The 24,198-nt window shown below is 41.1% G+C and overlaps 1 protein-coding gene across 1 annotated transcript in view; it reads right to left on the reverse strand.

The window, feature by feature from the left end:
* The window catches only part of LOC124135097 (corticotropin-releasing factor receptor 1-like), a 168,635-nt gene extending 145,635 nt beyond the window's left edge, over window positions 1-23,000 (reverse strand). Inside the window, exon 1 of the mRNA XM_048389284.1 lies at window positions 22,528-23,000. Within this exon, the coding sequence (XP_048245241.1) occupies window positions 22,528-22,639 (112 nt within the window). The 5' untranslated portion in view covers window positions 22,640-23,000. The remainder of the gene's footprint in view (window positions 1-22,527) is intronic.
* Window positions 23,001-24,198: the final 1,198 nt, after the last annotated feature.

The raw sequence follows: 24,198 nt of genomic DNA on the forward strand, positions 1-24,198 counted from the left end.
CTGTTACTTCAATTGCATGAGACCCGTGAAGATTCCGGGATAGAATAGGTCTTCAGCAACCCATACTTGCCGTAAAAGGCGACTACGCTTGTGTAAAAGGCGACTAACGGGATCGGGTGGTCAGGCTCGCTGACTTGGTTGATACATGTCATCGATCCCAATTGCGTTGATCGATGCTTATGATGTCAATCACTGGATTGTCTGGTCCAGACTCGATTATTTACAGACCGCCGTCATATAGCTGGAATATTGCTGAGTGTGGCGTTAAACAACAAACAAACAAATCAATTGCATGAGAACAAATACATGTGTGGGTGGGTGTCGCTTCCACTCATGAATTGGCCTTTCAATTCTAAAGCTGAAACATTTTTGGTATCAATAGTGGTGGAAAAGTTACATCTCGGACGTATTCACAAAAGTGATCGGGCTTACACCATTACATCAGTCCTCCCTATCACATATGCACCATAGCAAAGACAGGTTTCAGAAACTGATACAGTCGTTGGCGCTTCATCAATATTGTACCGAAAACCAATACCTTCTGATCCATTATACACATGGCCAATTGATCGTGTATCGATCCTAGGCAACCGGATCTCCTTAATGTCATCTGTGTTTATATAGCTGAACGTTTCCAGATGAAGAGGCTGGATTCTTTAGCAAAGGAGCACCAATACTGTCATAGAGACTTCCCCGGATCTGTTGGGGAAACATTCTGATTAAGACTCTAAAATTGAGTCTCAGATAAACCTTAGAAATCATTTTTTCGTTTCTATACTTGACATGATAGTCTTGAAGTTACAGAGGTGGGATGTTAGGAAGACAAATTTGTTTTTGGGCTGCATTTGATATCAGTCTTCGGTCGAGGTGCCGGGAAGGGTGTAGGGGAGTGCTGCTAGAAGCAGCGGTAGTGTTAAGGTCAAATGGTCACTTCCACATAGATTAAGGGGATGTTTGTTCCGCCTTCGTGAGCCAAGACGTTTCCTGTAAACGATCCGCCGGAATAACTTTTGTTTGTTTGTTTGGTGTTTAACGCCAACCAATATCAGTTCCATTGGGGACCCGCGAAGATCAAGGTTAGAATAGGTCTGCAGCAACCAATGCTTGCTGTGAGTGAGTGAGTGAGTATGGTCTTACGCCGCTTTTAGCAATATTCCAGCAATAATACGGCGGGGGACACCAGAAATGGGCTTCACACATTGTACCCATGTCGGGAATCGAACCCGGGTCTTTAGCGTGACGATCGAACGCTTTAACCACCAGGCTACCCGACCGCTCCTTGTAAGAGACGATCATGGGATTGGGTGGTCAGGCTCACTGACTTGGTTGATGCGTGTCATCGTATCCCAATTGCGTGGATCGATGGCAATCACTAGATTGTCTGGTCCAGACTCGATTTATGTACAAACCACGGTCATATAGCTGGAATATTGTTGATGCGTGTCATCGTATCCCAATTGCGTGGATCGATGGCAATCACTAGATTGTCTGGTCCAGACTCGATTTATGTACAAACCACGGTCATATAGCTGGAATATTGTTGATGCGTGTCATCGTATCCCAATTGCGTGGATCGATGGCAATCACTAGATTGTCTGGTCCAGACTCGATTTATGTACAAACCACGGTCATATAGCTGGAATATTGTTGATGCGTGTCATCGTATCCCAATTGCGTGGATCGATGGCAATCACTAGATTGTCTGGTCCAGACTCGATTTATGTACAAACCACGGTCATATAGCTGGAATATTGTTGATGCGTGTCATCGTATCCCAATTGCGTGGATCGATGGCAATCACTAGATTGTCTGGTCCAGACTCGATTTATGTACAAACCACGGTCATATAGCTGGAATATTGTGGAGTGCGGCGTTAAACAAACAAACAGTTCCATTGGAATATTGTTGATGCGTGTCATCGTATCCCAATTGCGTGGATCGATGGCAATCACTAGATTGTCTGGTCCAGACTCGATTTATGTACAAACCACGGTCATATAGCTGGAATATTGTGGAGTGCGGCGTTAAACAAACAAACAGTTCCATTGGGTTCGGTGAAATGGATGATGTCATTAATTATGTATGATCAATTATCATCAGAGCAATTGTGATTCAGTAGTTTTTTTGACTTGACACTAATGTGATTAACAAGATTCAGGAAAAAACATGGCAAATATGCAGATCTCGCTTTCGGAATGTCACGCTTGATTCCAAAGTACCAAGTTGTCCAACTCCCCATTGTTCTCGATGCCTTATGTTTGGTACCTCCCTATCTGTTGACTGACAAACATCCTTAATTTTATTATCTTTATTAAACGTCTCGTTAGCTAGAATGAGTAGTCGTGAGCTGATGTCAGTGACACGAGATAACCACGTGAACGTTAACAACTCATTCAGTGACAACTCCTTTCCAATAATTCTAAATAATAGAAGTCTGGACAAGTTAAGCACGATTTCGAATAACAAAAAAATTACTAATAATTTAACCAGATTAACGAGGTGATATAAGATTGATGTTTAGGGTGAAGGCTTAAATTAATTAGTGAACACAGTCATTTCCTTTCCGATATCTATTCAACTGCGAGATAATGGATCATAAGGCCAACATAACACAAACTGTCGAACAAGAAAGCAAAATATCAATAATGATTATTGTTCGTCTCCATAAAGTTTTCTAAGACCATATTATACACACAATCCTTGTCTTAATCATAACTTTGATCCCTCGCCGCTCAAAACAACGGTTTGGTTGACATAACATTCGTGAACCTGGCGTGAAGATTCCGGGGTAGAATAGGTCTTCAGCAACCCATGCTTGCCGTAAAAGGTGACTATGCTTTTCGTAAGAGGCGACTTACGGGATCGGGTGGTCAGGCTCGCTGACTTGGTTGATTCATGTCATCGAACCCAATTGGGTGGATCGATGCTCGTGATATCAATCACTGGAATGTCTGGTCCAGACTCGATTATTTACAGACCGCCGTCATAAAGCTGGAATATTGCTGAGTGCGGCGTTAAACAACAAACCAACCAATCGTGAACCTGGACGTGAACCTTTACATAGCTGACGATGGTCTTTGTTACACATTGTTCCACTCGGGCTGTTGCCAGTTGTGAAGAACGTTCTCCGTTATTGATGCACAAATCTGGCAATATAACCATATTGTATATTTGAGGACCACCCTTTTTGTTAGCAATCGTGATGGGAATAACTCCATCATAATCAGCTGCTGCTAACGAAAACAAACTGTCAATCACAAATTACATTTGCGGGCCTTGAATTTCCCAACCAGCAGGGGGCCTTTTCAATGGTAGTCAAGTCAGCTTTTCGACTCAATCCTATTCTCAACTTGTCACTACTGTACCATGCTTAACAGCATTGCTAAATTCTTTGCAATGGAATCTGGTCGCCTTGGCAGGATAACCGTCTTCTATTTTCAGAGTATTGGCATAAAGACGTGAGAAACATACACATGTTCTGAAAAGTAGATTTGGTGTATTGCTCTGGGAATGGCCGCTCATTGTACTTTCGACGTCTCGAAACAGGACGATAATATAGTTATGCAGTGAACGTTATCCCTGGTGTAGCAAGTTGAATCACTTGGAAAGCCAGCCCATGTTTTAGAGTTGATTTGTGTCCCGTAAGGCTATTGTAGTTTTTGCATTTCATCTTACTGAGGCTTCTTTGATAGGTAATCGGGAGACATTTAAATGTGATCTGTCTGGCAACACTTGTATGTGCAGTGCCTTCACGCGAAGGCCATTAGACCTTAGTTTAGCGTATAAACCATTGCAGGTTTAAATGATATAAGAAATATCAAGCTTCTTAAATGAAATCAACACGTTGCGACCTTTCAAAGCTATTTTCAAGCAGCTTAAATAGACTGGTGTTTGTGTAAATAAAAGCGACAAGATACATTTCAACGATAATAAGAAATATCCAGTGTACGATTCCGACTGCTAGTATATCATGAGCATGTGTTTATGAATCACTATCTAATAAGGATGACACCAGGTGTTCGCGAAAAGGTGAGCGTGTCCTGCCCCACCGGCGGCACCCGTCATTTTAATACGTACATTATGTCCTCCAGCTTCGTCCAACTACATCAATTCTACGTAAACAGTCATGTGAAACAGGTAATACTTGACGGATGCAATCATCATTGTCTTCCTCTATATCCAGTACTTCTCTATCTGCTCTTCTAAATTGTGTTTTATTGCATTAATATGAGGTACATGTAAGTACAATGAAAGTAATCTGAAGGCTGTAAAAGTAAATACAATCAAAGTAATCTGAAGCTCTGGCACGCATATGAGAGGTACTAACCGTGAAGACAAATAGACAGGTACACAGCAACCCCGCTAATCCGGATGGTAATGAGATTGCATTGATGTCTCCCGAGTGTCGGTCGGTCACATGTTCTATCACTTTTGAAACCATGGCAACCACGGACCGAGCATATGTTGATTCCGTGAGCCTAGGAGTGCCTTAGTGCACTCAGACGTCAATTAAAAGCACAATTACCTCGTTCATGAGGCCAGTTACGTGTTCAAGTAGAACCTTTTTGTTCATTATATCGTTGTGGATAACCTTTATGTACATCAAACGTATTATGTATAGGTAGTTGATACAAAACCAATCAACCTGCGTTACTTGTTTCTAAACTGTTTTCAAGGTTACCAGCAGACCCGTGAACATCCGGGGTAGGATAGGTCTTCAGCAACTCATGCTTGTTGCAAGGGGCGACTAACGAGATCGGGTGGTCAGGCTCGCTGACTTGGCTGATGCATTTACCGACCACCGTCACAAAGCGGGAATATTGCTGAGTGCGGCGTAAAACAACAAGCAAAGAAACATATGAGGAGTACAGTTTTTATCACAAGTTCACAAGTGCTAGACGAGGGCAAATGACATGCGAAGATATTTGATCGTATCGCCAAATGAATTCCACGAAGAGTGGCCTTCGGAAAACCAATCAGTATTTGCTTTCTACCGGTGGAGCAATTAAAATTGACGTTCATGAAAACACATTACCGGGCAAACACTCCGTTATCGAGGACATACGGTAAGTTAGAAGATTAGATGTAGTGACTTTGATGTCATGAGCTGTCCCAGTAATGACATGAATCGTATATCACCAGATCGACGACTGTTAATATTCATCCAGTCATCTGGAGCTTCGGCGCTGGATGTAATAACAATAACTCTCATTATCGCTCATTGCTTGATCTGGGAATTGATGTTTATACTTATTAACCCTATCCGTCTATTTTGGCTGACCGTAATCTGCATAATATCTGCGAGTTGACAGTGTCCTGTAGAGACAGTGGATGGGATTTGAACGTTGTCAGAGTAGGATATCACTCTGGTCGGGATGATCGGGAGTGAGTTAGCGAGTTTCGTTTTAAGCCATCTTTTGCGATAGTGCTGCAGTATCACAGTGCGACCACCAGAAATGGCCAGATGTTACTTATGTGGGGAATCGACAGCGGGGCTTCGGCGCGATCGCTTAAGCCACAAGGCCCCTACAACACGAATATGGTCAAAAGGGAACTTCACTTAGTCAACGTGCAATTAGTATAAGTATAAGGGTTGACTCTCGGGAGCGCGAAATTCTACGAAACCTCTACTGCGCTATAGTTGCAATATTGCATTGTTGCATTAGACTTCCTCGTATTATTCGACTTGATTCAGAAGAATCACTCAGAGAGGTACCTCTGATTATGATATCAATTCAAACATCAACGCCAGAGAATAATCACTGTCCGTCGAAACAAATTCCAATTGGCGTAAAAGGCAAAATAGGGTTGACAATTATATGAATGGTTCACTGGAAATCAGTGTTAACACCAGGTGGTCGCGAAAAGGGTCAACATGTCCTGGTTTACCAGTAGCATCCGCCACTGAAACAATTATGCAAAGATATCCCTTTAACACTAAATAAGTACACAAATGACACGTTTACCGTAATTAGCTCCAATAGCTGAACCGTGCTTTTCTACTATATGTGATTGTTTTAGTTTGTTTGTTGTTAAACGCCGCACTCAGCAATAATCCAGCAAAATGACGGCAATGTAGTATGGTTGAATTCATAATAGATCTCATCGCAAATACACGAGAAAGACTACTACCTACATGTATTTGAGTAGATACTCACACATGTTGTTTCAAACTACTTCTTCTACTACTATCACATATACTACTAGTAATTTGGCAATCTGAATAGATACTCACACGTTTTGTTTCAAACTACGACTACTGCTACTACTACTTCTACAACTACTACCACTAATCCGAATAGATACTCATACGTTTTGTTTCAAACTACAACTACTCCTACTTCTATTACTATTTCTTCTATTACCACATTAAGCTGACACGCCATGATATGACTGGAATACTGTTAAAGCGGCGTTAAACCCAACTCACTACTACTACTACTACTACTACTACTACTCTACTACTACTACTTCTACTACTACTACTACTCTACTACTACTACTACTGTTAATCGCAGTTTTGTTTCAAACTACTTATACTACTATAACTACTACAACAACAACTACTACTACTACTACTAATGTTAATAGCAGTTTTGTTTCAAACTACTTCTACTACTCTAACTACTACTACTACTACTACTACTACTACTACTACTACTACTACTACTACTCTACTACTACTACTACTACTGTTAATCGCAGTTTTGTTTCAAACTACTTCTACTACTAGATACTCACTACAACTACTACTACTACTACTACTAGTACAGTTACTTTTGATCTATCAATGTGAATACTCACATGTTTACTACTACTACTACTACTGCTACTATTACTGCTACTACTATTACTGTTAGTACAGTTACTTTTGATCTCTCAATGTGAATAGATACTCACATGTTTACTACCACTACTACTACTACTACTACTGCTGCTGCTACTATTACTGCTTCTACTACTACTGCTAGTACAGTTACTTTTGATCTATCAATGTGAATAGATACTCACATGTTTTGTTTCCCCTACTACTGCTAATCTGAAACATACTCACGCTTTGTTTCAAACTACAACCTCCACTAATTAACGAATTAAAACATGGTTTTATAGTATCTATACTCTCGATATTGTAGACCGGCATCCATATTAACTATTAATGTCTATATTTTGCCATCGGACCACGCACAACATTGAAGTATCGATAGTTCAAGCCTTCGTTACACTCAGTATCGATGTGAAGTGTCTGTTTGATGGCACTCGCGGTGCCTCGTTTCGTTACTGTCAACAGGGACCACGACTTCCCAGAAGTAACACGTGTTCTGCAACATCATCATCCAACAGAATCTTTCTATTGACTGCTCGGCCAAATCAATTAGTGCAGGTGGTTTAACAATATGTTTTATGAAGGAGTTTTTCTTTCTGAACACCTTCTTTTTAATAGACATTATTAATCTGATAAATTGAGTGTCCACATTATTAGCGACGTGATTGATATTAACCAATAACTTGGATCAGTTAAAGTGGTGCCTGTTTCCTGGCCGTGGCTGCGTGCATTTATTTGCACTTTTTATTATGGAAACTAGGACAGTATCGATTAGTTAAATCATCACAAAGTTCCGATTCTTTTGCTTCAATGTCTTTAGTTAATTTAGTAAAAAAATAGTGTGCATAAAGTTAATATCATTTATCAGATTTAATCATTGAATTCAAACATTGTGAATATCAATGGAAAGGCGATACAAAATATTTCAGCATCAAGTCTAATGAAACGTCACGCATTCCTTCGAGAGTGTTGTTTCTTGCGCAATTTCGGGCTTGTTAGACGATCTCGGTAAACAGTCAGCATTCGTAAATCAAGACAAGGTGTGCATAATTTTAAAGATATTAAGACCTGGTACAAAATACAAACATAAAACACTGAATCCTTACGTCAATTTTGTTTGTGGTTATCAGATCACCCCGACACGCGCCTTTGCGCTGAAAGAGCTACATAAGTGCCCTTGTTAACAGATCTTGGCAGTTTGAATAAGAGAAAATGACATGCGTGAAATTGGCGTTATCAAAATCTCTTCCACCACAGATCCAAAGTAAGACCAATGTTCAGGAAGAAAATTAAATTCTATTTGTGTGTTCTGTCCAATAACGGTTTAAGGTCTGTTGGCTATCTTTTCTCAATTTTTGCTGAAAGAGGGTTTATTGCACAGTCAAGTGGATGTGTAAAGTGGAATTAATTTGTGGTGGAACACGTTTCCTTCAACAACTTCTCAAATCAATAGACCAGCTGGAGTGTCGGCTATCTATAGATCAATTGGTAGGTAGACGCGTATGTCATACATGTTTAATCCACTTAAGAATGTTGATTCATCACACAAACTGATCATGAATATCTCGAAGCTAAAGAAGATTACGGCGTCTTAAAGGTCATGTCTGTCAAGGATCTTCAGCCTTCGCCATCTCAAACACGGCCAGAGACCGAAGTTGGTAAGAGACATAGAAAATCTCAACCGAGTGTCTTTTGACATTAAATCTGTCAACTTGAGTCAAAACGTTTAACTGCGAGGCTTGTCGAGGAGTTTTAAACTTTTATCGAGGAGTGTTGATATTTTCGATAACAAAAGATACGAGAGTGAGATTCTATTTATAATCCGAATAATACTTCAAAAGTTCTCAAACAATAATAGCCAGTGTCTTCGGTGTATGTAATACAGCTACTAACTAGCTTCGGAAGCAGATAGATTGGTGATGGAATGATGAATAAGAATGTTCTGGTTAGTGCCTCAAGACATACAACTAGCATGTCTGAGACCTGCATCACTTCGGGCTTTCCTCCTATATTAAGCAGACACGCCGCGATATAACTGGAATACTGTTAAAAACGGCGTTAAACCCAACTCACTCACTCACTCTTTCCTCTGAAAGAAAGAGCCGGGCAATTTGTTTGCCTGACACATGTGTTTAGTATACACAGCATGTTCAGCGAACAGGTTTTGGTTTTTGGTAATCCCAAGTCAAACTTATTATTTTCATTATTCCGTTCAAATCTCACATAGTTTCATTTTTCTTTGTCAGCACCACACCCTGCTCGTCGGTTTCACCAAAGTAGTAAACGTCTAAGACCCCTGAAGATCCGGGGTAGAATAGGTCTTCAGCAACCCATGCTTGCTGTAAAAGGCGACTATGCTTGTCGTAAGAGGCGACTAACGGGATCGCTTGGTCAGGCTCGCTGACTTGGTTGATGCATGTCATTGATCCCAATTGCGTGGATCGATGTTCATGATATTAATCACTAGATTGTCTGGTCCAAACTCGATTATTTACAGACCTCCGCTATATAGCTGGAATATTGCTGAGTGCGGCGTTAAACAACAAACCAACCAACCAACCAAGACCTGCATCACTGTGGGCTTTCCTCCCATATTGATCTGAAACGGAGTGATAAAACGGAAATACACAAAAAGGCGTTGAACCTTACAAGTTCACCCTAACATGGTCCACTTGTGATTCTAGGTTATTTATGTGATTGACTCACCTGAATTTAGTTAAGACCATTAAAGGTACCTTACATAAAGAGATAAATATGTACCCAATTAAGTACTCCTAATACTACAGTTTTAGACATTGACATGTTTATATCAGGTATATGTCAACATATTTACCTTAATTATATGTTTGACAACATCTCAAGGTTTAATAGATCTCCACTAGAAAAAAATAAAGATGTACAACAACTAAAGAAACGATCGATGTGAAAATATACGTCTCGTAAAAAAAAGACATTGTCATCACGAATCGAATGCAAATGAATAAAGTACTATAATTGGGGAATAATGGAATGAATATATCTGAAATCAACTTTTCATTACATGTTGGACACATTGTCACATTGTAGAAAGACGTTAGTCAGCAAAAGTCAATTGTCTGTTCATAAGAAAAAGAGAATCGTTGGAAAATTGCTCGTGTGGCATAAAGCAATATTTACTAACTCCCATTTGTATAATTAAGGGGTTCATTAAAGACTTTCGCTCTTTCTGTCCATTATTCATATAAACAATATTAACAATCAAACACATCGTGGATTATACCTTCCCAGTGAAACATTTTGTCCGAAAGTGGGTGAGACAGCGGCTTAGTTGATCTATTGATGTCACGAACATCTGTATATAGTCTGGTATCATCAATTAAAATCGACAGTGCGTTGACAAATATAGACAAGTGACAGAGCCGGGTAAGCGAATGAGTGCTGTTATATATTGCCGCGGCCATTTCATCAGTTAATGTATTTGACAGCCGCCTTTGTTTCATATGGTCAACGCCCTCAAGGTACGATGATTCGCGACTAACAGAGCGTGACATCTCTCTTATTCCCCATGATATTAATCACTGAATTGTCTTGTCCAGACTCGATTATTTACAGACCGCCGTCATATAGCTGGAATAGTGCCGAGTGCGGCGTTAAACAACAAACCAACCAACCACCCAACCGACCATAACACAATCATGTGTTTATGAATCACCATCAACTAGTGATGATAGCAGGTGTTCGCGAAAAGGTGAGCTTATCTTGCCCCATCGGTGGCACCCGTCACAAACACATGCACACTGGAATTTGGGTTGAAGCAGAGATACTGGATACTTGATCAAAGCAGTGTAAGTACAGTCTCGTGTTGTTGATCAGCTTTTCTCATGGAGGCATCGATCACTCTGAGACAAAGCCTTCATCATCACTTAGGCACTGTATATCAGGATTAGCGTAGCTGTTCAATTATACGAATGTGCCTTAATATTCTGTGCGCATGCAGTTGGGCCATATGCAGTATTAAGCAGTATTTAGCAATATTAAAGCAAAAGAAGACCTCACCAATGGTAACTATTTGACAAATAACGCTTTAACCACCAGGCCAGCCAAGCCGCACTCTGCTTGTACGAGGGCTCGTCAAAAAGTCCTAAGCCTGACTAAAGTTCAACTCTGGGCCATAACAATGCGTCAAACTAGTACAAAGTCGTACATTGTTTGAGTTGTTCATTGCATGTGTATGTTGTCTGTTGAAGCTGTTTGCATATTAGTGATAGCCAGATGAACGTGATAGGGGTCCAAATGGACAGTCACATAAATGGATAAGAACGAGTACCGAGCAGTTATCAAGTGTTTGACTTTAGTGAAAAGAAATTCATGACCGCATGTCACAAGTGTATAGGGATACGTGTGCTAACTATTCCACTGTTATACGTTGGGGAACTGTGTTTAGGCTGGGAAAACAAGCCTTGAAGATGACCCTAGGTCTGGACGTTCCTCAACTTCCATCAGTGAAGATTCAATCAAGGAGATAGAAAATCTTATACAGTCAGATAGACGTAGTACCATTGCTGAACTTGAGAAAGACACATGTCTAAGCCATGACCCCGAGTCAAAACGTCAATCCATGGAATGGCACCATTCCACTTCTCCGACACTAGAAAGAAAGAAAGTTATGTCCACTGTATTCTGGGAGGCAAAGGGTTGTGTGATCCTTGTTGATTACTTTGAAAGTCAAAAGACGATTACCGGTGCCAACTACATGTATGCTGTTTGCTTCATCGTCTGAGAGATACTATCAAAGAAAAGCGGCGAGGAATGCTGACTGCTGGAGTTCTACTATTTCATGACAATGCCACTCACATCTCACACATCTCGACTTGCAAAGGCTGCTGTGCGACAATGTGGGTTCAAAGAACGTCCTTACCCTCCATACTCGCCAGACCTGGCACCAATTGATTTCGACATGTTTCCTAAAATGAAAGAACACCTTCGTGGAAAGCGCTCTGACGACAACAATGACCTCCAAGCTGTCGTGAGGTGGCTTCAGAAAACCTCTTGCTGACTGGAATTGAAAAGCTTCACCATCAATATGAAAAGTGTATTGGAAAGCAGGGAGATTATGTTGAAAAAAACAATTAAAAACACTTTCACAATTGTTGGTTTTGACCAGCCCTCGTACGTACACAAATGAGCAAAAAGCAAAACCTCAAATTGTTATATATCCAGTTCATCGGGGAATTAATAAAATATCAAGGATCTCTCGACACACGCACGCACACACACTGACATAGTATCAATTGGTCGATCCCTAAATTCAGTGTTTCCTGGACATGCTGACTCCTTTAACCTTGTGTCCTAATTTATTCTGAGTGATCGATTCATTTTTTTCTTCACTATTCTAACCCCAATGGAATCTGTATTTTAATATCGGGGACTAGTGGCCAAGTGGTAACAGCTTACAATAGTCGCGCCTCAGACTGAACTACACTCCCTTTGGTGTTATGAAATGCATGAAGCTCAAAATATTTGTTAAAAAGGCTAAAAGGACCGTTAACCATCTCTTTGGTGAAACGTGATTACCGTCTCTGAATTGAAGACGTCACTTTTAGCTTTCTCGTCCTTGGGCAGACAGATCATCTCCAGATGTATGCCTCTCAAAAGAAGTCCAAATTTCCAGTCTGAACCCTTTTACCGTATGTCTAACAACTGACCCATAAGTTCAAAAAACAAAACAAAGCTTGTCTGGGTCAAGTCATATCATGAGTCTAAAAACGTAACCTGATTGTGTTTTTCTAAATACGTTCGTGTTCATCAATAAGCAGACTCCTTCGTGACTCAAAGCAACAATGAACCAACGGATAACATGTCCAAAGAATTGACCTCATCTTCTTTCCAGCTATACACCCCTCCACGATCAAAGCAAGTATTGCCCTCAGCAATAGACTCGGTGGATGACGAGCCATGAACTAAGCTCTGCGACTGTTCGTTCAATTTCAATGCTAACTCTCAGAGTATTGACTTGAGACAGTTACTGGATCATAACGGTCTCCGTAATTCAACGATTCCAGCCAGGCTTGTCATACACCATGATGGGGAGAATGGTGTTATTATGCATAGAAAGTCAGCAATGCATGGTAATACCCTATCAGCTCTTGCTCACCAGACATCAATATCCTGGCACAGGACATATCCGTGGTTATAGATTTGTGTAACAGGGCTCCAGATCTACTTGTCACTGCCAGGAATTACTGAGCCAGGAGGGTTCTTGTATAACTGTAGCATTAGGCAGAAATAATGAAGTAGATGGGCAAGGACTTCTGTCTCTCTTGATGTTACATGGGCATCGAAAGACCATTCCACTGGTTGCCTGACGAAGGTCAACAGAAGATAACTCGGGAGCATTAGGGTTAGTCAGTTGCTGCCAGGCGCAATAAAAGAGGTTTTATTACGCACACTCAAATCGCTGTCCCCATGTAGGAGGAACATGAACGATTAGCTGTTATTCCTTGGGTGGCCATAATTTCTTAGATAGAGGTTGTGGGGTAAAACCTGGAGTTATTTACCAGAAGGCGAGTTATGACTTCCACTGGAGTTTGACCTTCCAGAGATCTCAATCTGAGAGCACTTATATCGTACTCTGTTGTTTCTGTCTGTTCCATACCTCTCAATATCTCATGTCTCTCCTTATTTCTCTCTCGTCACAGGCAAATCGTAGATGGACATTTAGCACATGGTAATGAGGAAAGATCTTATAACATTAATTTATTATCTTAAATGAGACAGGGCGCACGGTGGCCCAGTCGTCTATAGCTAAGGCGCCGCGATTCGCTGTGCAGATTTGCGTCCCTTGGGCTCGCCAGAAACATATGATTGAGGGTTCGAATCCCGGTTCGTCACAATTATGTTTCTAGGCACCATACCCGTGCTCGTTGGTTTCACCGAAGTGGTAAACGTCTGAGACCTGCATCACTTCGGGCTTTCCTCCAACATTAAGCTGACACGCCCCGATATAACTGTAAAAAGCGGTGTTAAACCCAACTCACTCACTCACTCACTCGCTTAAATGTGACAACAGAAAAGCGTTCAAAATTGCAATGGATATCTTTCAGAATACCGAACCCTCTGAAACACAGTTCTAACCATAATTTCCATCAGACTCTTATAACATTAAAGACATTAATCTCCGTTTACAATCTCAACTTATCGATTTTGTGGTTAGGAAACGAAAAAGATCTAAGAAAGTTTGAAAAAGTTACTTTCCCCGTGCAAGACAAACGTTTCAAAGTGTCTGATGCTACAACATACAAACAGACCCTTCGTATTTCTTTAGATCCTTGAACACTGAACTTCAAACCACGTCACGACGTCCCTCACAAGACTATACTATTACATGGAGATCCTGATAGACGCGCGAGGCCTCCTTACACTTCTGATCTAGCCCTACTTAATTCAGAAAATCGTCTGGTATATAGGCATCAGAAGTGTGGCATCTGTATGCTATCATATAGACAGTATTGGCGGTTGTCTGTTACCCCCGGCGCCCAGCCACTTGAATCCAATGGCGGTGGCATATTCGGCTTTACATAAACAAACCTCAATACAATGTTTCAATACGTTACGAAACCAAATAAATCACTTTCAACTTTATGATATTATACTCAGATTGGGGAGTCAGTTGAAAAGACTTTTTGGTGGAAGTTTGGCAAGTTTTAGATGTGGTAGTTTGGAATGGAAGTTTACAGAAACTTTCTTATTGATAGACGTAGAAAATGAAGTGTATTGAAGGACTGAAAAGGCTCGTCTCAGGTTATTGCAAATATTGCAGCAGCAATCCTGATAGTCGACTCTTATAGGGATATGTATTTACAATGTAAATGTGGCGACCTTCGACACAACCACATAGTTTTACATAATTACTTATGAATATAATTTAATTAACATGACCTGATCAGGCCTAGTTTAATGTGGTAGAATAGGTCTTCAGCAACCCATGCTTGCCGTAAAAGGCGACTAACGGGATCGGGTGGTCAGGCTCGCTGACTAGGTTGATGCATGTCATCGATTCGAGGTGCGTGGATTGATGCTCATGATATTAAGCTCTGTCTGGTCATATAGCTGGAATATTGCTGAGTGCAGCGTTAAACAACAAACAAACAAATAAATAGTTCCAAAAAGTGGCCGTTTGAGTTTTTGTTAAGATCTTCTGAGACTACAGCATGTAGTTCAATGTGTAAAGTTTTTTTTGCTCTGATTGGTCATTCAGAGAACATCAGTTGTGCAATGGGACTTGTTTTTCTTTAAAATATCAACGTGAGTTTCATATCCACATTCAGATTGCGTTGTCCGGATGTAAGTGGCATGAACACGTGTTTACAGCATATGCCTCGCGGTGATTTGGAAAACATGGCATTCACATATATCCGGTCATTCAAACATTCATATCGATCTTTCCTACACGAATCCGTTGATATAATAATATATTCTGGGTAAAGATAAACTTGGATAATTAATCCCAAACATCCTACATTATCAAAACATACGCAACATCATCATCTTTTCTTCAAGTTTGAAGATAGAGTAACCTCCCATCGTCGAACACCACTTTTACTTTTTGCGAAAGAGATGTGTTTGTTATCTCAAGTGGGATTATGGGTGAACAGGCGGTCTATGCAGTGAGTGAGTGAGTGAGTTTGGTTTTACGCCGCTTTTAGCAATATTCCAGCAATATCACGGCGGGGGACACTAGAAATGGGCTTCACACATTGTGCCCATGTCGAGAATCGAACCCGGGTCTTCGGCGTGACGTGCGAACGCTTTAACCACTGGGCTACCCGACCGCCCCTCTATGCAGTACACAGCTAGTCGTGCTAGGATCACCTGATTATGAGATCCATTCCTGTTCTCGCCTTGCAAATGATCCTTCAGTTGTCATCTACGACCTTTATCAGTTCAGGCCTTGCTCCATAGTTAAAAACAAAGATATTGTTCAAGCGGTGTGTGTGTGTGTGTTTGTGTGTGTGTGTGTGTGTGTGTGTGTGTGTGTGTGTGTGTGTGTGTGTGTGATGTTTGTTGTTTAACGCCGCACTCAGCAATATTTCAGCTATATGACGACGGTCTGTAAATAATTGAGTCCGGACCAGATAATCCAGTGATTGATATCATGAGCATCGGTCCACGATACGATGACATGCATCAACCAAGTCAGCGAGTCTGACCACCCAATCCCGTTACTCGCCTTTTACGACAAGTATAGTAGCATTTTACGGCCATCATGGGTTGCTGAAGATCGATTCTGCCCCTGATCTTCACGGGTCGTGTGTGATGAACACAGTTGAGTCACCGGTTACTTGATTCATTAGGCCGCCTCCGTGGTCTTGTGGTAGAGCGTCCGCCCGGAGAGCGGAAGGTCCGGGGTTCGATCCCCGGCCGCGTCATACCAAAAGACGTTAAACGATGGTACTTGTTGTTACCCTGTCTGGCGCTCGACATTAAGGGGCTAAAACAAGGACTGGTCGGCTCGGAGTCAGTATACTGTGTCTGAGTGGGGTATTCATGTTAAACTGCGGCATGGTATCTCAGTGAGCTAGCACTATAAATCGGCATCAGTCCGGACTAGTACAAGCAGCCACACACACACATACACGTGCATGCACGTCGTTATATAAGTGCAATAATCTTGGACGCGACGTAAAACCCAATTTCACCTCACCTCACCTCACCTTGATTCATTCGCTGAGATGTCCACAATCATGATTCGAGGTTTATTTATAGCGTGACTATGATCCACGATTCGGAGACATTTATATTGTCTGTATGTACAGTGTAACTCGGAAATAATATTTCTTGATTATTATTCATCATACTCAATCAGTTTGCCAGGAGACAAATTATATCTTGAATAACTTGAAGCAAACATGCTAGGACTGCAAGTCTGCCTTGTCTATCTCTAACTGCATGTCAACATCCATCTCCATAGGCGGATCCAGAGGTGGTATCCAGGAGGTCCGGACCCCTTTTGAAAACCAAATGTAGTATGTTGTTGTAGGCAGTAAAACTGACATCTTCCCGAGGCAAGAGAGTTAACTGGCTTTAAAAATCCAGTTTCCACCCTTGCCGAACTAGGCTGGAATTACTGGACTCGATCGTAGCGCCACCAGTGGCTATAACCAGTTATCGAACTAGGCTGGAATTATTTGGCTCGATCGTAGCGCCACCAGTGGCTATAACCAGTTATGTCCCTTCTAAGCCTCTCCTATGGACCAATCAGATTCCACCTTTCGTATCACTTGCGTTGCGTTTCTTATGGTGGCGTCCAGTCAGGACGATTTGATCGATAATCAAGTTCTATATTGTGATAAAACGGGTCTTACATCGCGAAATGCATCAAATCACGTGAGCACCTTGATTAAAACCATGAAAAGATTTGGAATAATATCTTCTGACAACGAGTTGGCGGTGCATATGCTTTGCAAACACTGAAATCGACTGAAATCTGCACGACAGTTTACGAACCGGATTTCGATTTCGGTGCGCGATTTTGATTGGACTATGCATAGACTCGTTAGTCCAGCCAAAATGAAACCCCATAATACCAGCCTAGTTCGGCAAGGGTGGAAACTGGACTTTTATACTCAGTTAACCCTCTTGCCTCGGGAAGATGTAAAACTGAATGAGAGAAGATTTTGATATTTTGCCCCCTCCCCTTTAATCTGCTGGATCCGCTCTTGATGTATGTTTACTCATCACCCGTAAAGACATTTGTACAATATGCGGTGTAGTGGTGAGGTGTTTCTAAGTTTAGTCAGCTGGTGAAAGTAGTCCGTGCTTCTCACGGAAGTCGAGTGTGCCCTACTCTGTGTATGAACTTTGTGTGTGAACCCTACTATTGCCTGACATTGAAGCAATGTGTGCAGCACATCTCAAGCGAGAACCATTCCCTTATATAGATCTTCAGCAACCCATGCTTACCATATGTCCCGTGTTTTGTCAGGTGAACAATTGACTTTCCCTTGCATGCGTTTGTGACGTGTGCCACCGGTGGGGCATGATGAGCTCACCTTTTCGCGAACACCCTGAATGCTGACTATTTGATGGTGATTCATGATTCTGTTGTAAATAGATATTTTATATTATCATGGAAATGAGTTTCTCGCTTTTATTTAAAAATATTAATGGATTATTCACAGGTGAAAGAAAAACGTATACGCAGTGTACACAAACCCGTGAAGTGTTGCCGAAAGTCCAATCACTAAACTCGTCCCAGTGTTTACATCAACAAAGTATTTGTAATACGTTCGTCAGAAACGGTGTATCGCAGCATCAAGTATAAAACGTATCATGGTTTCCATTTGACAAATCGCATTATCAGGTTAATGCAAATGGGATTAATCTGACAGTTTCTTGGACATAATTTCTGAAAAAAACCCATTAAACGACCATCCATCTCGCTGAGAGGATAAATAAAACCTTATCAGACGTGTCCATGCTGACGAGAAAATTGTCTTTTGGAAAGGTAATCAGTGTTTTCAGGTGTGACGTCACTATGTCTGATCCTCTACGGTCCCACGTGACGGTTTCGGTGAGTGAGTGAGTGAGTTAAAATTTAACGTCGCATCGGCATTATTTCAGCCATATAGCGACGAGACGAAGTTTCATATGTTAACAATTGAGTCATTTAAGCAAAGGAATATTTAAAATCGATTCATTCATACTATATTTAAAAACAATTTATGAAACATTTGAGCATAACAATATCATCAGTTTCACTTCACCGTCAGTTCTGTAAATGTTGAATAGGAACTTGCTCTTTCATTATCATAACATAAACATCAACAAAACCATAAATTGCATCATGATTTGCAAATTATTTTTCGAACATGTAAACGTAAAATAAAAGTGAAGCCCACTCGAGTGAGTGAGTGAGTATGGCTTTACGCCATGTTTAGCAATACTCCAGCAAAGACACGGCGGGGACACCAATAATGAGCTTCACACAGCGTGATTGAGGGAACGCTTTAACCAGTGGGCTACCCCACCGCCCCTAACGACGCCCACTCGAATGAGTGACTGAGTGAGTATGGTTTTACGCCGCTTTTAGCAATATTCCAGCAATATCACGGCGGGGGCACCAGAAATGGGCTTCACACATCGTGCACATGTAGGAAATCGAACTGGGCTACCCCACCGCCCCTAACGACGCCCACTCGAATGAGTGACTGAGTGAGTATGGTTTTACGCCGCTTTTAGCAATATTCCAGCAATATCACGGCGGGGGCACCAGAAAATTGGGTTCGCACAATATACCCATGTGGAAAATCGAACCCGGGTCCTCAGCGTGACGAGCGAACGCTTTAACCACTGGGCTACCCCACCGCCCCTAACGACGCCCACTCGAATGAGTGAGTGAGTGAGTATGGTTTTATGTCGCTTTTAGCAATATTCCAGCAATATCACGGCGGGGGCACCAGAAATGGGCTTCACACATCGTGCACGTGTGGGTCCTCAACGTGACGAACGAACGCTCAAACGAGGCTACCCCACCGTCCCGTTTTTGTATCAACTATCAATACTTTATACGTCAGATGTACAGATGATTTATTTGTCGCAGGTATAACGTAACGTAAGGGTATTCACAACGATATTATGAACAAAATGGTAATACTTGTACACTTAATGGCCTTATTCACAAGGCAACCCCACCGCCTCGACGCCCATTCGAAGGCTTGGTACCGTGTACTCTATGGCACACATATCCGTTGAAGTCTGTCTGGATCATTTCCAAATCGCAATGTCCTTAACGATATATCGCGGTAAGGTTCCAGTTCTAGAAGTTTCACAATCAATAACTCGACAATTTACTTCAAACATTATAACCGGGGGTTGGGTATTAATTGAATATTATAGCCTTGCAGTACGTTGTTATTTCATGATCGTAACAGCTGGCTCACACAATCTCAAACAAAATGTATCGGATATCATCTGTAATATCCCACTGGGAACATGTGGATTTCGGAAGTCAGATCTGGTCGACATCACCATCAATACATCCTTCAGCATTCAAGTTCAACTAGATATTTATAGATTACGAAATGAAAACCAACACTGGCCGATCGCTTAGTCTTAGAAGGTACATTTGGACATTTGGATATTGGGGTGTGGGTGAGTATGGTTTTACGCCGCTTTTAGCAATATTCCAGCAATATCAAGGCAGGGGACACCAGAAATGGGCTTCACCCAGTGTACCCATGTCGGGAATTGAACCCGGGTCTTCGGCGTGACGAGCGAACGCTTTAACCACTGGGCTACCCGACCGCCCCTGGATATTGGAACTATTATCCATCATAGTCGCATCGTGTCGATACATATGATTAATATAAAGAACATATGAGGTGTGCCATATGCTGGTTGTTTGATTAAATTGTTACATGAGACTTAGAGCCAGTTGGTTGGTTGGTTGGTTTGTTGTATAAAGCGGCATTCAGCAATAAATCTCCCGTGCCTTCCACGAGGTATGGTCACGATATGGCTGGAATATTGCCGATGTGACGTAAAGCATTAACTCACTCACTCACTCACTCCACGAGGTATGAATCATCTTCTCTACAAATGTCTTTTTTTTCTCAGTAACAAAACTAGTTTGCACATTCGGATGTGCTTCACCTCTTCCACGTATTATCATTTAGATGAATATGAAAGCTCGTATTGGTTGATTTCATTCTCTGCATGTTGGGTGGTTGGTTGGTTGTTTAACGCCGCACTCAGCAATATTCCAGCTAAATGACGGCGGTCTGTAAATAATCGAGTCTGGACCAGACAATCCAGTGATTAACATCATGAGCATCGATCCACGTCATTGGGATCGATGACATGCATCAACCAAGTCAGCGAGCCTGACCACCCGATCCCGTTAGTCGCCTTTTACGACAAGCATGGTCGCCTATCACGGCAAGCATGGGTTGCTGAAGACCTATTCTACCCCGGATCTTCACGGGTCGTAATGCATGTGATGCGCGGAGGAATATGACGTCGAGCAATGATGTCCAGAGTGACGCCATGTCTGTTTGAGTCTGTTTGAGTTCACGTACTCCGAATATTAATGATACTTCGTGGACAAAAGCCATTGCAGATGCCTTTGAGTACCAGATGCGAAGTGTTGAACATACATAACTCAATCGTCAGTAACAATCGCATATCTAAAACAAACAATACAAGTATCTATCAACGGGAAAACCTTGAATGTCAATACCACTGGCCTTGCGTAAACAATACGCAGAGAGTGAAACAGATTGTGTGGATTCAATATGTCCCTATTGTTATACGACATGCCAGTTTGCTTGTCATGAACAAATCTCCATTGGGCACAAAAGGTCGAAAGTACTTGTTCAACTAAAAGGTGAATATATGAGGTTCATATGGCCTAAATGAATATTGGAAGACAACTTGATAACACATCCCCGGCAGTGGATCGGCCTTTTGTGTTCGTCATCGACAACAGCATCCTGACAGCGTTCATAATTGGTCAACTCTGACTGATTGCCCCATGTCCCATGTGGTGTTGGGATAGCCCAGTGGTAAAAGCGTTCGCTCGTCACGCCAAAGACCCGGGTTCGATTCCCCACATGTGTACAATGTGAGAAGCTGATGTCTGGTTCCCTGGTGGAATATTGCTAAAGGCGGTGTAAAACCATACTCACTCACACCATGTCCTATGTTGTGATGTAGCTGTTGTTCACAATGACACTACACTTACTCTGATTAAGTGGGAGAGTGAGCTGTGAACGGTATTTCAGTCACACCAATCCATGATAGGAGGAAAGCCCAAAGTAATACAGCCCGTAATCATTTATCACTTTGGAGAGAAGCCCACAATCATGATGTATTTCTTACAAACCTAGAATCGGGGATTAAAACCCACGGATCAGCGAATCCTGGCACAAACACAGCGCCTTAGACCACTGGGCCACTGGCGGCCCAACTTATTTACTAAGCGATAGTCTCTCTCCACATTTGCGATTTTTTTTTAAAACAAAGATAGGTGAAAGGTATTGTTATTCATAAGAAAAGCGTGAAACGAAATCTTTAGAGTTAATGCAGAAACTATTTGGATTAGATAGATTATGACGTCATGTTTGTTAATGAAGGCACTGCTCTATTGCAGCAATTCCTGCAATATTCATAACAATTCATTTACAAATTTTGTAAAAACCCAGGACTCAGCCGAACATATACCATGTTGCTGGTAAAGCATTGCATTAGATTAATACATGGAAATAGTATAGTATATATTCTACTATACTTGTACATCTACAATTGTGACAAAGACTTGTGATCAGTTTTGTATATTATCGTCAGGAAGCACGTAAATGGAACGTGACGTACCTGCCATCTGTCAGTTAAATGTTCATTTATTCTCAGAAAAATTATTAGATTAAAAGTTATTCATAACAGCAACCGATATCAATAAGCATCCATGCACACGCAACAGCTGCAAAACAACAATGAAGATAATTTATGATAATGGTATTCTTCGTGTCTATTTTTGTTTACACTTAAAAACAAATAATATATTGGATACTAGTTAATTAATCTTTATGATAAAATGGCAGCTGAAATAACAAATGACCGGTCGCCGTATAAATTCATGTATGTTTTAAGCAATCGTAAATGTCTAGTGATGTGAGGTTTAGAACGAGTAAAAGTTCCAAAAGTGGTTTACGTAGAACATGACTTACCTTTCCTTACAGGTCCCATCAATGCTAGCAAGTAGTTCCTACAGTATTCCACACTCATGGTATGGTACATTGTGGAATTTCCACCGGTTTCGTTTCTAGCTGCAGCAGCCATGGTAAGATCCAGAGAAATGTACGCGCTTGTTAACAGCGAGGGATACCTCTCAGTCACCCAGTCTTCTCGCCGTTCTGCCAGTCATAAATATAAGTCGATGCATTTATCTTGAACGTATCGTGTCCCGTTTAAAAGAAGCAATCAAGGGAGTGGCGGTTATTGGTCGATTGGACTTTAGCATATTAAATGAAATGCTACTTCATTGTCCTCGATCCATATGTTGGCATAGAGTGTAGGGTCGCGTCAACCATTTGCCCTTAATCCCTTATCATAATCAGTGACTGTCGTTAGAGGTACTCCCCCAGTGATCACGGCTGGTATTTAGCAATCTGCAGCTGAAACACGTACGATGTATCCGGGGTTTTCCTGTTACTGCGATGGAATGTCGTGTGTCGTTTGTGGCTGTTTCTTGAATATGGAAATCCCTGGAAACGAGTTCTTACACTAATTATACAAACTTAAAATGGTTAAAAATGATAAAAAAGAAATATCAATAATCTCTTATTTTTTTCAGGTAATAATTTATTTATTTTTTCTGATGTTTGATCATTTCATTTAGATTGGTGTGTACAGTCATATATATTTATGGCTTGTTATCAGTAATTATTTTTGTTTACTATGTTGTTTAGTTTTTTAAATTATAATATTGCAGTACAATGGTTTGTTTCATTTTGGCACTTCTCCTGTTTTTGTGGAATAGATTTTATAGAAAATGAAACTTGAAAGTGAATTGAATTTATGCGTTCGTTGCCACTTTTTCATATGTGCATGAACCGCACTTTTGGTAAAAGGCTGGTTTGGGATGAAAACATCATTTGACGGTAAAACAGAGATTACGCAGCTTCAAACTTAATTAAGCTTCGAAAGCATTTCCAGTTGTGTGGTGTAATTCTGTGTACTCGAGTTATCGTTGTGACTTGTATGCGACCCATGAGCCAGTCTTAAGCATAACGCGGTCAGACAAAGACATAGCCATGGAACAAAAGCCCTCTTTCCTATCTTTGAAAGAACGTGTAATGAAATGCAACGCTCAAGATGTCCATGTGTAGAGTGATCGCTAATTCTGTCATTTTCAGGAGTTGAACTTCTTTTCCAATAATAATTCAATTGGTGGATTGTTTTTGACGGCATGGGATTAAATTGTTTGCTGTGATGTCTTTTGTACAGTAGAGACACACCTGGGAAGGAATTTTATACTTTCTAATTTGGAATGAATGTGCTTTTGGAAATAAAAGCGTCAAAACCCGTTTGCCTGGAATGACATCCGTTAACAGGAAATGCTTTCGGTGGTTCATTTAGTTTGAAATTGAATAATCTTTTATTTATTTTTAAATGATGCCTGTCAGAGAAATTAGATCGGTATTTTACGATGTCGTGTTCGTTTGTAATGTTAATGGCCTCTGAACGTTCGATCTAATGCGCTTATATTCGCTGAGTTATGACCTCAGTCTTATCTTAACTCATATTCACACGAGGAGGAGAAAATATGGATGTCAACTTCTTTATTATGAGGAACACAACGCTTACTCCTTCGTCAGGTGAATGAATGCCATGAGGCA

Source organism: Haliotis rufescens, unplaced genomic scaffold, assembly GCF_023055435.1.
Source record: "Haliotis rufescens isolate VD_foot unplaced genomic scaffold, xgHalRufe1.0.p SCAF_10, whole genome shotgun sequence".
NCBI lineage: Eukaryota > Metazoa > Mollusca > Gastropoda > Lepetellida > Haliotidae > Haliotis > Haliotis rufescens.